Source organism: Podarcis filfolensis, assembly GCF_964270895.1.
Source record: "Podarcis filfolensis genome assembly, chromosome: 3".
Lineage (NCBI taxonomy): Eukaryota > Metazoa > Chordata > Lepidosauria > Squamata > Lacertidae > Podarcis > Podarcis filfolensis.
Genome location: NC_139606.1, coordinates 63,403,200 through 63,416,704, shown reverse-complemented (window position 1 = coordinate 63,416,704; position 13,505 = coordinate 63,403,200). Strand labels below are relative to the sequence as shown.

The 13,505-nt window shown below is 44.7% G+C and overlaps 1 protein-coding gene and 1 long non-coding RNA gene across 7 annotated transcripts in view; one reads left to right on the top strand and one right to left on the bottom strand.

Annotated features, from left to right (window-relative positions):
- The window catches only part of HIVEP2 (HIVEP zinc finger 2), a 137,662-nt gene that overhangs the window by 113,780 nt on the left and 10,377 nt on the right, over positions 1-13,505 (top strand). For all 6 annotated transcript variants that reach the window (XM_083607543.1, XM_083607547.1, XM_083607544.1 and 3 more), the window contains 3 exons: positions 2,608-2,652; positions 5,277-10,806; positions 12,265-12,419. In XM_083607543.1, coding sequence (XP_083463669.1) covers positions 5,677-10,806; positions 12,265-12,419 — 5,285 coding nt within the window. In that variant the 5' untranslated portion in view covers positions 2,608-2,652; positions 5,277-5,676. The remainder of the gene's footprint in view (positions 1-2,607; positions 2,653-5,276; positions 10,807-12,264; positions 12,420-13,505) is intronic.
- On the bottom strand, positions 4,573-11,949 carry LOC310760026. The gene is made up of 2 exons (XR_014546700.1): positions 10,933-11,949; positions 4,573-4,780 (listed from the first exon to the last, which is right to left on the bottom strand). It is a non-coding gene; the product is annotated as an uncharacterized lncRNA (long non-coding RNA).

Below are 13,505 nucleotides of genomic sequence, written 5' to 3'. Positions count from 1 at the left end.
GAAATTACATTCCTACATGGAAAAACTTGGGAAACAGTGTAGACTGCCAGCTACAAAGCCACAACCACAAGAGACTTATAACCTCTCTCTACCCCGCTTTATTAGCAAATATTGAACATCTGAAATAAAATGTATATGATCTGGTAAAATAAATACTACTCCATCACTGGGAGATCCAAAGAAAGTTTTCACTTTGTTTCTTAATAATGCTTGATGAAAAGAGTAGAATACCAGACCCTCCTCTTATTACAGGTTTGCAGTTTGAAGTCCAAATGTTATACTGCTTGGGGTTGCCTGACTGTCACTTGGAGAACCTTGTGTGTTAGTCAGAATGTTAGATGCCTCATACCAGGTCAGACTATTTGAACTGGATACCTTTCCTGACACTGAGCTATGGTAACACCCCCCCCCCCGCCACACACACACTGATGCCAGGCACAACTGGCAGAAGCAGAGAGATTCTCTATCAGATTGTGACAGTGTGCACAGGTAACTTCTAGTGGATGCTATAGGCACAGCATGCAGCACTTGACTTATGGAGACCTGCTGCATGGAGGCAGATGAACCTCTATAAGCAGGCTGTTCAAAGGTATAGGAACCACTACTAAAACGGCACTTTTTCCGTTAAAGCAATTCAGTTGATAATAAAATTATGGGTAAAACCCATCCATCAAGACAAGCAAAGTGACCTCAGTCCCATAAGAGGGACCAAAACAAAACAAAAAAAACCCACACCCAGATGTGCTAATGGTTGTGAAAGGCAGACATAAAAGTTTTAGGAATTTCTTTAAGCACTGTCAGGGTGCATTTGACCCCACCTGAGTTAACCAGTCATGATAAAAATGGATAAAACAAAGCTTATTAGTGGTACCGATGGTGGCTGTGGATGAATCAGCTTGACTGAGGCCTTCCTGGAACTTAGGCTGTGTAGTGGTGCCCTCCCTGTGGAACGCCCTTCCTTCAGATGTCAAGGACATAAAAAAACTACACAACTTTTAGAAGACATCTGAAGGCAGCCCTGTATTGGAAAGGTTTCAATGCTTGATGTTTTACTATGTTTTTATATATGCTGTAAGCTGCCCAGAGTAGCAGGGGGAAACCCAGACAGATGGGCGGGGTATTATTACTACTACTACTACTACTACTACAACATTTTAAACACACCTAGGTTGCTCTCTTAACCAGGTGGGGATTGAAGCTGGTTTTGGTGGTGGTGGTGGTGGGGAACTCACCCAAATGCAGGACAGATACAGGGTGGATTGTGGATTGTGGCTAACATCTTGCATGCTCCACTTCCCATACCAGTGGCTGCAGAGTAAATGGGAGTGTGTACACTGAATAAATGGTTAGAGGGATGGAGAAAGTGGGACGTCTGAAGAGGGAAGACGGGTACCCATCCTGCTGCTGCATTTGCAGATCTTTGAAATGGAGAACTGCCTGAGCGAGGCACACTGTTGCACGTGAGGCGATTCTCTACCCTGTCTTTTGTATTTGACCTGCCTCTTGTGGGTCCCTCTTGTTAGATTGCGGTCAGTTTGTTTACCAGGGCAGCTATAGAATTGGCAGGATTCTTGCTGCTTTTGACATTTTCATCACTGTGGCTGACAGAGATATTTGGTAAGAAGGAAAGATGTTATTTCCTTTATTTATGTAATAGCATCGTTATTTTGCTCGTAACCATCTGGCTTTCTTCAGAGTCAGTTCCCTCCCCCAAGCAACTGTGCCTTTTTATTTATTTGGTGCTTGGCTAGTGAGATAATTAATTAGCTTATTAATGAAGCCAGTATTTTGTACATTGCAATTTGAAAATTATTTGTAAGCCAACATCTGTTCTTTATATGAAGCCATGTATTCAGAAACATAATAAGTATGGTGCAAAAATAATTTATTGATTTCTCCCATCCTTTTGAACAGATATTCCTTTTATGACAGGGGTGTGGGGCCTTTTTCCCATTGAGGACATTTTGACTACTGGGAAAACAGAGTTTCAACCAATTGGGGGGGGGGGGCTGATCTAGATCCAAAAGTATGTGGAGCCAAAGACAAATATAGGTGGGATTTGCAATGTTGCAGAATTGCATTGCGCTCTCCTTTCTACCTGTTCCCTCCCTCCCTCTCTCTTCCTCTTCCTCATCTTCCCTTCCATCTCTCCATCGCTTTAGCCTTCCCCAATTCTCTCTCCCCACCGCCTACACTGACACAGGTAAGAACTGATCTCCTCCAGAGGTCTTTCCCCTCCTCCATCCCTTGTTTATTCTGTCTTTCTTGTCTCTCATCCCCCATCCTGGACTCACTGTACAGCAGCTTCATTTCCTTATTTAGCACTGCTGGGGAGGCCAGTGGCAGAGATATTGGAGTTTGTTGACCGTATCCTCAAAGGTGTAACATAAAAAGCTATATTGGCTAGGACTTTTTAAAAAAAACATATTCTTCAGAACAGAAGGTAATGTGTCTGCTCCCCCCCCCCCCCATTGAAGATGGATAAGCTCTGGAACAATTTTAAAATAGCGCTCTCTCTCTCTCTCTCTCTCTCTCTTTGTACAAGGTCCATATAGATTTTTAACATTTTCCTAATTATTTTTGTTTTGTTTTTTTCTTTCCCTCTAGGAAGCTTCAAGATAGTCATGTACAGTAGATGCCAAGAAGATGCAGGTAACTTTAAAAACAACAATACTCAAATTAAAGATATCCTTTGCTCTGGCACTAGAACAGGAAAGATCTCAAAACAAAATGAAGGTATCCTATCCTTGGTAGCATGGATCATGGCTCTTCTCTTTATACGGAAAACAAGCAGAAACTGTTTAAGTAAAACTTAGACATATGCAGGTTTTTGGGGTTAGATGCCAATGGCCTGATCTAGTAATTGCCTTAGTTGTCTGATAGTTTTGCATATTCTGCATTCAAAGACTTGCAAAGAATCTTGCTAGCTGCAGATCTTCCACAAACAGGCTGGCCCTGGATGCTGCTGCATAAGTTGTAAGGACCAAACTAGGCTGATGTATGGGCTGAAATCCTGGTATATTAATTTTTTACATGTTAAATCATATATTAGGGTCTCTGAATTGGAACAGAGCGGCTGTGGGCTAACTGCAGTTTGTAGGGGATTTAGACTGGGAATAGAATCCGCAGTGGAAAGGGTCTAGTTTGGTGCCCCCTGCTGCTGCTTTTCAGTAAAATTTTAAAACATCGAGAGATCACTGCGTGGATCTGTATGTCAAACGCAGGTTGGACCTAGCATGACCTAATCTGTGTGGATATGAGTAGGGAGCCACAAGAACAAGATTTGCATATGCATATCTTGTAATCACCTTCCCTTAAAAGCCAACGTCTGGCAGGACACATAGCTTCTCCTTCCTACTTTGTGAGCCAGGTAGAAACACAGAGATGATCCTTCTTAGAGTAGACCCTCTAGAATCAATGGACTTAAGCTGACTACTTTCAGCAGGTCTATTCAGAGTATCTTTTAGTTGGTTGTTATCTTCCATAGTCCCTTCCAGCACTACAGTGGTACCTCGGGTTACATACGCTTCAGGTTACATACGCTTCAGGTTACAGACTCCACTGACCCAGAAATAGTACCTCAGGTTAAGAACTTTGCTTCAGGATGAGAACAGAAATCATGCTCCAGCGGCGCGGTGGCAGCAGCGGGAGGCCCTGTTAGCTAAAGTGGTGCTTCAGGTTAAGAACAGTTTCAGGTTAAGAACGGACCTCCGGAATGAATTAAGTACTTAACTTGAGGTACCACTGTATATCATTTTGCTGCTTTTGACATGAGGTAGTCCTGCTGCCCATCACAATTACTGCTATTGTTCCACAGATACTATATGCTTACTGGTGTGGTTTCCAATTCTGTGTTTCCAATTCTGGTATGCAGGCTGAGACCCCACCTGCCCACAGACTGTCTCACCAGAGTGGTGCATGCTCTAGTTATCTCCTGCTTGGACTACTGCAATGCGCTCTATGTGGGGCTACCTTTGAAGGTGACCCGGAAACTACGACTAATCCAGAATGTGGCAGCTAGACTGGTGACTGGGAGCGGCCGCCGAGACCACATAATACTGGTCTTGAAAGACCTACATTGGCTCCTAGTATGTTTCTGAGCACAATTCAAAGTGTCGGTGCTGACCTTTAAAGCCCTAATATACCTGAAGGAGCATCTCCACCCCCATCGTTCAACCCAGACACTGAGGTCCAGTGCCAAGGGCCTTCTGGCGGTTCCCTCACTGCGAGAAGCCAAGTTACAGGGAACCAGGCAGAGGGCCTTCTCAGTAATGGCGCCCGCCCTGTGGAATGCCCTCCCATCAGATGTCAAAGAAATAAACAACTATCTGACATTTGGAAGACATCTGAAGGCAGCCCTGTTTAGGGAAGTTTTTAATAACTGATGTTTTAATGTATTTTTAATCTTTTGTTGGAAGCCGCCCAGAGGGTATTAATAATAATAATAATAATAATAATAATAATAATAATAATAATATTCCAATCTATGTCATTTCATTTTTAAAACAAAAACCCAAACAAACCTTTTTTTTTTTTGCAACTTCACAAACTTCCATTTGAGCCATTGCTTGATTGTTTTTAGGATTTTCTCCATATATTGTCTTCACATATAGGTTGAGTGGAAGCACTGTTTCTTAATAGATATATTTGGTGGTATCAGGCCAGAACTAGAAATTGTGGAAGCTGCATTGTTATTGCTGTAAACAGTGGTCCTTGGTCTCTCCTTCCTCTGTAATATCTAGCAGCATGATGTTGTGAGCTTTTTGGCACCTCCAAGCAGCTGTTATCAAGTGGAAGCAAGGTTCGGGAAAATCAGAGCTCAGTAACGCTGCATCACACACTTTCCATTTTGTTTTCATTTTAAAGAAAATCCTTATTACATTTATATCCCACCTTTTTCCCAAAGAGTTCAAGGTTGTGCTCATGGTCCATATTATCCATATTATCCCCTCCATATTATCCTCACAATATCCCTGTGAGGTAGGTTAGGCTGAGAGTTGGTGACTGGCCCAAGGACACCCATGAGACTTCATGGCTGAGTGGGGAGTTGAACCCTGATCCCCCAGGTCCTAGTCCAGCACTCTAACCACTGCACACCACATTGGCTTGTTGAATATCATGAGGAAAAAAGGAGAAAGAGATGGAAGACGGCTGCTTTCAGCAACAACCAAGTGACTCAGAGAACATCTAGTTCCAGCCTCATTCACTCGATTGAATGTTTCTCTCTTACATATTTTGTTGCATTGATCTCTCTCTTTTAACTTTCTCTCTTACAGACTACTGCATCTTTTTGGGAGGAATGTCTAGAACCCTGCTTTAGTTGACGAGCAAATATATCCCCCTGGATCATTCTTTTTCTGAACCCTTAAAAACCATGGATAATGTTCAAATGCCACAGCAAGTCTTGATGGATGTATAATAAAACTGTTCAGAGACACTTCCTGCCATGAACAGAACTGTGTGACAATTAACCTTTTTTTAGCATAGAGCTACGAAAGATCTAATGCCTATAAGACTACTGCGTGGACCGTTCCACAGAGAAAGAGAAGTCTGTGAACTTGGAACAGCTCTGGAGAAATGGGAGCAACTTAACTTTAGAAAAGCACAGCACTGGAGAAACTTCATGTGCCTGAACAGCTTTCGAGTGAACTAGCACTTAAGACCTTGCGCGACAAAATGGACTCCGGAGATACAGCTGTAGGGCAAAATGCTACCTCAAGGTCTGGAGAAACAGCTAAAGTACCAAGTAGATGGAGGCAGGAACATTCGGCTAATGTTAAGATGAGCGCACTTGGCAGCCTGGAAGGACAGACACAAAGGGACCCCGAGCACATGGCGGACCCAGCATCTGCACAGCTTTTCAGTTCTGGGAAAGGAGTGTCATCTAGCGACGTTGCCCAGCAAGCCACAGACAAGCAATACCCGCAGCACCTTCCGAGTCCTTACTCATGTCAGCATTCGCTTTCTTTCCCCCAGCATTCATTGCCACAAGGATTCCTGCACAACCTGAAGCCGCATCAGAGCCTAGAAGGCCACAAATGGCAGTTTCCTGGCCACCTGCAGCCGGTTGCCTCCGAGGACTTGTTTCCATTTCACGTGCATGGCCATAGCGGAAGCTTCTCCAGGAAGAAGATTTCGAGTCTGAACCCTGCTTATAGCCAGTATTCTCAGAAGTGTATAGAGCAACAGTCGGAAGATGGTCATAAGAAAGAACACAAACCCAAAAAGCCTGGCAAATACATTTGCCCGTACTGTAGCCGGGCTTGTGCCAAACCTAGTGTACTTAAGAAACATATTCGGTCTCACACTGGGGAGCGTCCGTACCCTTGTGTCCCTTGCGGCTTCTCGTTTAAGACAAAGAGCAATTTATACAAGCACAGGAAATCGCATGCCCATGCGATCAAAGCGGGATTAGTACCTTTCACAGAGTCGGCTGTATCTAAATTGGACCTCGATGCCAGTTTTATCGACGTGGAGGCAGAGATACATTCAGATGGCGAGCAGAGTACAGATACTGACGAAGAGACTTCATTATTTGTCGAAGGTTCTGACAAACTGAGCCCTGTTCCGCAGATTCCATTGGACATCGGTAGCAGAAGTGGCTTTCACTCATCCATAGAAGAATCCCTGGGAGGCCCAATGAAAGTCCCCATTTTGATTATTCCCAAAAGTGGCGTGCAGTTACCATGTGAAAGCTCCCCACACATTGGATCTGACAATCTGCAGAACACATTAATTAGTAAGTCTGATGACTCTCACACAGTTAAGCAGCGACTTGCACTAAGACTATCTGAGAAAAAAGGGCAGGATTCTGAGCAGTCATTAAATCTCTTGAGCCCCCACAGCAAAGGAAGTACTGACTCTGGTTATTTTTCGCGCTCAGAGAGTGCCGAGCAGCAAATAAGCCCACCAAATACAAATGCAAAGTCTTACGAAGAAATAATCTTTGGAAAATTCTATAGGATTAATCAAAGGATGGCACAACCTTTAGCGACAGCCAATCAGGATCGTAGCTCGATGGGTAGAAAAGGCAAGGCAGAGCCCCTACCTCTCACAAACCCTAGATTAGAAATGAAGATGCTTGAAGAGCGAATGTCTCCAAATAAAGAAGCACTAATTGATCCTAGCAAAATGAGCACTATAAAAAGTAGCCAAGTCTTTAACGACAGCAGTATGGAATCCAAACAGTCTCAGAATGTCACATCATCCATCAAAAGTGAATCAAGCCTTTATCCAGGAAGCCACCCAAGTGATTCATCTCTCCTAGAGCCTCCAGCAGATACAAACCCGCTTATTAGAAGCAACTCCATGCCGACATCGTCTGCAACCAACTTGAATGTCCCTTCAGCTTTAAGAGGAAGCCATTCATTTGACGAGAGGATGACTGGTTCCGATGATGTGTTTTACCCCGGGACAATAGGAACACCCCACCAGCGCATGCTTATACGACAAGCGGCCTTTGAGCTGCCATCACTGCAGGAAGGACACTCAGATTCAGAGTACCATGGGAGAATAGCAAAGAACATTATGGTTGCTTCCAGCAGGTCAACCGTGGGAGAAAAAGGGTCGGGCATGAAGAAGTTGCTAACAGGGGAGAGGCCCTTTTACGAGGGGGACGCCTCTGGGAAGCACTACAGGAAATGGGAAGATTATGGGCCTTTGAAGCAAAGCTATAGAGACACACCATCTCTGAGCGGGTCAAAGCAAGGGGGAGAATTTTATCCTGAATCATCTGCACAGTTGCAGGCAGTGTCTTCTACATATAGCATTACCTTTGAAACTAGAAAGCGCAGAATACAAAAGAGTGTTGGAGATGAGGAAGACACTCCATCCTTGTGCAGCGGTGCTTCCGGCAGCCCCATGAGTGGCGATTTTGATCCTAAATTACAAATCCAGGAAGGGCCAAGGACCAGATATGCCGTCCAAAGCCACGACAGTTCTGTGCACTCTCACCCAGACCGCTTTGAAATTTGCAGACCCCACCTGCAGTCTGGAAGCCCAGCCACAAGCTTAGAAGAATGCTCCTTGACAAGCGATCAAGAAAAGACTTCGGAGTCCCTGAGCAGAAAAGGCAACGTAATCTCTGTCATTCAACACACAAATTCATTAAGCCGGCCCAACTCGTTTGAAAGGTCTGAATCTACAGAGCTTGTCGTTTGCCAGCAAGATAAGATGTATTCGTCGTCTGAGACTTGTGAAAGTGAGATTGCAGATTCCCCAATGAGCCCGGATAGGGTCCCGCAAACGGAAAACGCTGACAGCATTGTTTGCAAGCAGCCTTCTTCGTCCCAACATTCTCAGTCATATCACATGCAGCCCAGGCTTGTTCGCCAGCATAATATACAGGTACCTGAAATCCGCGTGACGGAGGAGCCTGATAAACCCGAGAGAGAGAGGGAAGCCCCAGCCAAAGAGCCGGAGAAGCCTGCAGAAGAGTTCCAGTGGCCACAGAGGAGCGAAACCCTTTCTCAGCTGCCAGCCGAGAAGCTACCTCCGAAGAAGAAACGCTTGCGGCTGGCTGACTTGGAGCACTCCTCTGGAGAGTCCAGCTTTGAGTCCACGGGCACCAGCCTTTCTCGGAGCCCTAGCCAAGAGAGCAATTTGTCCCATAGTTCCAGTTTGTCCATGTCCTTCGAGAGGGAGGACAGTATCAAGTTCGTAACGTCAACAAGGCAGGATGAGTTTGGCAAACAGTCTGAGTTTTTAACCGTCCCGGCTGGCGGTTACTCACTCTCTGTCCCTGGGCATCACCAGCAGAAGGAAATGAGGCGCTGCTCGTCTGAACAGATGCCCTGTCCCCACCCTGCCGAAATCCCTGAGATCCGAAGCAAATCCTTTGACTACGGGAATCTGACTCATGCTTCTGCAGTAGGTCCGCCTCCTACCTCTTTATCTCCAGCAAGAGAAAGGAAAAAATGCTTTTTGGTTCGCCAGGCTTCTTTCAGTGGTTCTCCGGAGATTTCCCAAGCTGATCCAAGCATGGAACAAAATATAAAGCAAGAGCAATTGGAGCACGGGCATGCCAGCCTTCGGTCTTCCCACGTGGCTTGGCCTCTTTCCCCCTCTTCTGTCCAGTCGGATGACTCCGGGAAGCAGTCTGCTGGTTCTTGTCCCCCACGCAGCACTAGTTTATCTCCACTTTCCCATTCCTCAATCCCGCAAGCACCTTATATTCCAAGCAAATACTCAACAGAACAGCAGCATCTATTTGCACTGCAAGAAAAGGTTCCTTTTCTCCCCTTCCAGAACACGTTGTTGCAGTTTCCGTATCCGTCAGTCTGCATGGTTCACTTGCCCTCTCAGCCCCTGTGGCCTTCAGAACTCTCTCAGTCCCCCTTTCCGCATCATTTTGTACAGCAGCTTCAGAAAACTTACTCCAAGCAACCTTTCTCAACTGAAAGCCACCCTGGTTACCACCTGGAATATGCTCAAGAGCATATCAGAAAGAAAACTGCTGATTATGTGCATGCTAAAGAGCAAACCTACCAGCGTTACTCAGGAACATCAGGACAGTATTCTAAAAATGCACTTGCAACATACCAGCCCGATTGTAGCATTAAATCAACCAATACCTCTTCTGAACAACAGCTACAGGTGGATTTTGAAACCCAGAATATTGGGCCTGCCCAGTCATTACCGGGCACAGTAGTTCCCGTCAGGATCCAGACCCACGTGCCATCCTATGGTAGTGTTATGTACACAAGCATTTCCCAGATTCTTGCTCAGAGCAGCAGCCCTGCCATTGTCATTTGCAAAGTCGACGAGACTCTTTCTCAAAGGACATTAGCCACCAGTGCAACCATGCACGGCATAGGATTCAACATAGCGCAGATGTTAGGCCAGCATGGAGGGTTGTGGAAAGTACCGCAGACCTTGTCCCTGAACTTAGATCCTTCCATCCCATTGTGCTTAACCTCCAGCTCAGATAGTGCCTCTACCCTAGGCGGAAACAAGCGAATGCTTTCACCGGCAAGCAGCCTGGAGCTCTTCATGGAAACCAAGCAACAAAAGAGAGTAAAGGATGAAAAGATGTATGGGCAGATTGTCGAGGAGCTAAGTGCTGTAGAACTCACCAGTTCGGACATAAAGAAAAGCTTCCCCAGACCTCAAAAGCCTCAGCTGGTTAGGCAGAGCTGTACTACTGAGCCAAAAGAAAGCGTGCCGTCCTCCTCTCCGTTGCCGTCCTCGTCATCTCAAGATTCGCCAGCTACCAACATGCCTCCCACAGAGCTTTCCCCAGTAAGCAGGGAGAAGCTCCCTAGCTTTGACTCTGCTTCTCCAGGGCAAAAGTCTAGTGGTACCTCGGAAGGCCGAGAATCTCCAGAAGAACTGGACGTAGATGAAGCATCATCTGACATGAGTCTCAGCCCCACCAGGTTGCCATCAGCGGAAAGCCAGATAGAAGACGAACCCAAGCAACAGAAATTGCCGTTTGGTATGTTGGTACAAATGGCATCGCAGCCAAGTGGGAAAGCGGTGACTTCGACAATTCTCCTGACAGATCTCGCAGACTTCCAGCAAATCCTACAGTTCCCTAGTTTGCGCACTACCACAACTGTGAGCTGGTGTTTCTTAAACTACACAAAGCCTAGTTTTGTTCAGCAAACAACCCTGAAATCGTCTGTTTATGCTTCATGGTGCATTAGTTCTTGTAACCCAAACCCATCAGGATTGAGTACGAAGATTACCCTTGCACTCCTACGGTCCAAACAGAAAAACAGCACGGAAATCTATACACTGGCTCCAATGTATAGGCCCGGAACAGGGAAACTGACATCATCAAGTGCATGGAAACAGTTTGCTCAGGTAACTAACCAATTCTTAAAGATTCACCCGTTTTTATTTAGACCTTTCAGTATACAGCAAACCGAGATGCTTTCAAGTCTTTTCAGTGTAATGCTTTTGGAATAGTTCCTCTAGAGTAATGAATACCTTTCTTTGGAATGCAAATTCTGAGGGGATTTCTCAGGAAGCAGGAGCAAACACGGATGTGGCATCCTGGACATGGATCTCACCCCTGAACGATTTCAACAGTTTCCAAGTATATTCAGAAATTGTTCCAAAGCCGCTCCCTTGGAGAGAGGGAGAGAGACATTAAAACTGGCTTGTTATAGAGCATAAAAACCAGAAAAAATGAGTACATCTGGTATTTCAGAATGTGTCAGAAGATGTGCTTATTATAGATCATCTTCTAACCAGAATGCAATGAACCTATATAAGTGCCTCATACTCTGAGAAATAGTTGTGGTCTCTGTTTATTTATTTTTTAATCCTGTTGTCTCTTTGTATATCATGGTGCCTTCAGATAAAATTCATGGCTTTGAAAAACTGGTAAATCTAGACAACAACTTTGGAGGCCCTAGTTTCCGTGTTCATTTTCTCCAGTGTTTTTAATACCTCTTGGTTAAAATATGAATAAATGAAAATTAGACAGGAGCTTCTAGATTGTTGCCAAAAGTTAATGCAGTATGAAAGATAAATCTGCATGTCCTAGTCATGGGCTCTAGAAACTTTGAAGCCATCGACTATGGCTGGAAAAACATGTCCAGCTCAAGGCACCAGCCTTTTTTAAAAAACAAACCAAATCATTTTAGGTGACAATCCTTTAAAAGCCCAAATAAATTAGATAATGAGGCACTAGCATCAAATGTGGAATGGCCCAGGATATTTCCAGCCCTGACATGACTATACTATTCCTCCTAGTTAGAGCACATGGTTGTTTCCCATGAAGTTGTGGATTGATGTCTCGGCTATGAATGAGTACCTAATGCTTTGGGTTGGGGAGATCAAAGGCAGTTGGACATGGGTTGTTGCCACATCACTGCCTTTTGAACTGTAGGCAGAGAAACTAGTGTGTCTTAACCACACCAACCCCGATGGGCCAGATGGCTTTGAGCAGACTGTGCCTTGAAATCCCAGTGCTAGCAGTGGACAGATTTTGATCGCCTAGTAAGTCTTCTTTATCTTTCCTTTTTTGTGTTTATATGGCGGCATGATGCGGTGTTGTGCTTACAGCATCCCTGGGCACTTCAAAAACTTTCCTCTGCTGCCTCTTGCCTATCTTGTTTACTCCTTGACAAAGTCAAAGGGCCAGATTAATTGGCTTTTCTGAGTCTGAGCATGATGTAAGGTCTAAGTATGTCCTAAAGCATTTACAGTAATATGACACAATGCAGTTACTCTGTTTACGTTTGTGGCATTGATTCTGAGTTTCAAGCATTAACAACAATTAGTGACTCTGTTTGTTGTTTTTCCATTTCACAGATGAAACAGGAGCCATTCTTCCTATATGGCAGCAAGTTTGAAAAGAAAGTAGCGGGGAATGTTATCAAGGAAAGAATTAAAGGAGACAGCCATGGTGATAAAGATATCGTATCCAAACAAACTGAGCCAATGCGAATTAAGATTTTTGAAGGAGGGTAAGAACATACATTTGGAAATATCATGTGTGTTCTGTTATTTTTTAGAACAGATTTTTAGGGTTCATGCAAGCAGCTTGTGCTAGATCCAATATCATGGTCTTGAGTCCATGTGATAGGGCAAGTGAACTGAGGTGAAACAGGTCTGGATCTCATCATTACCTGAATGGACAACTGCTGAAAATCTGGGATATTGCACCATGAATTAAGGGAGTAAAGGCGAGAAATTAAAAATCCACTGGAATTCTTGGTTTTTTCCCTCCTCCTCCTTCTTCTTTAAATAGTTGAGCCATCAACCACCTTTGACTTTTGAAACTACTATCAGGCATTGACAGGATGGGAGAAATTGCCCTGTCATGAAAAGGAATCTAAAATTCTTTAGATTGGACTTATGGAAAAAAATCTAGAGGTTGTTTGTATCCCAGCTATTCTTTTGTAATTTTGAAACATGCCATTTGTAAGTTACTTTTTGCCTTTATAAATAAGGATTTAGGTAGACAGTGGTCTTACAATAAAACATTTGTATGGCAAAACAATGCAAAAATGCATGCTACCAGTGAGTTAAAGCAACCATACAGAATATAACAAAGAAGATGGAACTAAATGCATTCTGAATGCCCTTTAGGTAAAAGAGCAGGGTCACATGCTAATAAACAAATAACTCCTATGATTTCCCTCGATATGTACTATTCATTAAACTGTTGACAAGATCCATTAATGTATTTCCTTTATAGATTGACTCTGATTCCAGTAAACATTGAGGACGCGGGTGGCGCTGTGGGTAAAAGCCTCAGCGCCTAGGACTTGCCGATCGAAAGGTCGGCGGTTCGAATCCCCGTGGCGGGGTGTGCTCCCGTCGCTCGGTCCCAGCGCCTGCCAACCTAGCAGTTCGAAAGCACCCCCGGGTGCAAGTAGATAAATAGGGACCGCTTACTAGCGGGAAGGTAAACGGCGTTCCGTGTGCTGCGCTGGCTCGCCAGATGCAGCTTGTCACGGTGGCCACGTGACCCGGAAGTGTCTGCGGACAGCGCTGGCTCCCGGCCTATAGAGTGAGATGAGCACACAACCCTAGAGTCTGTCAAGACT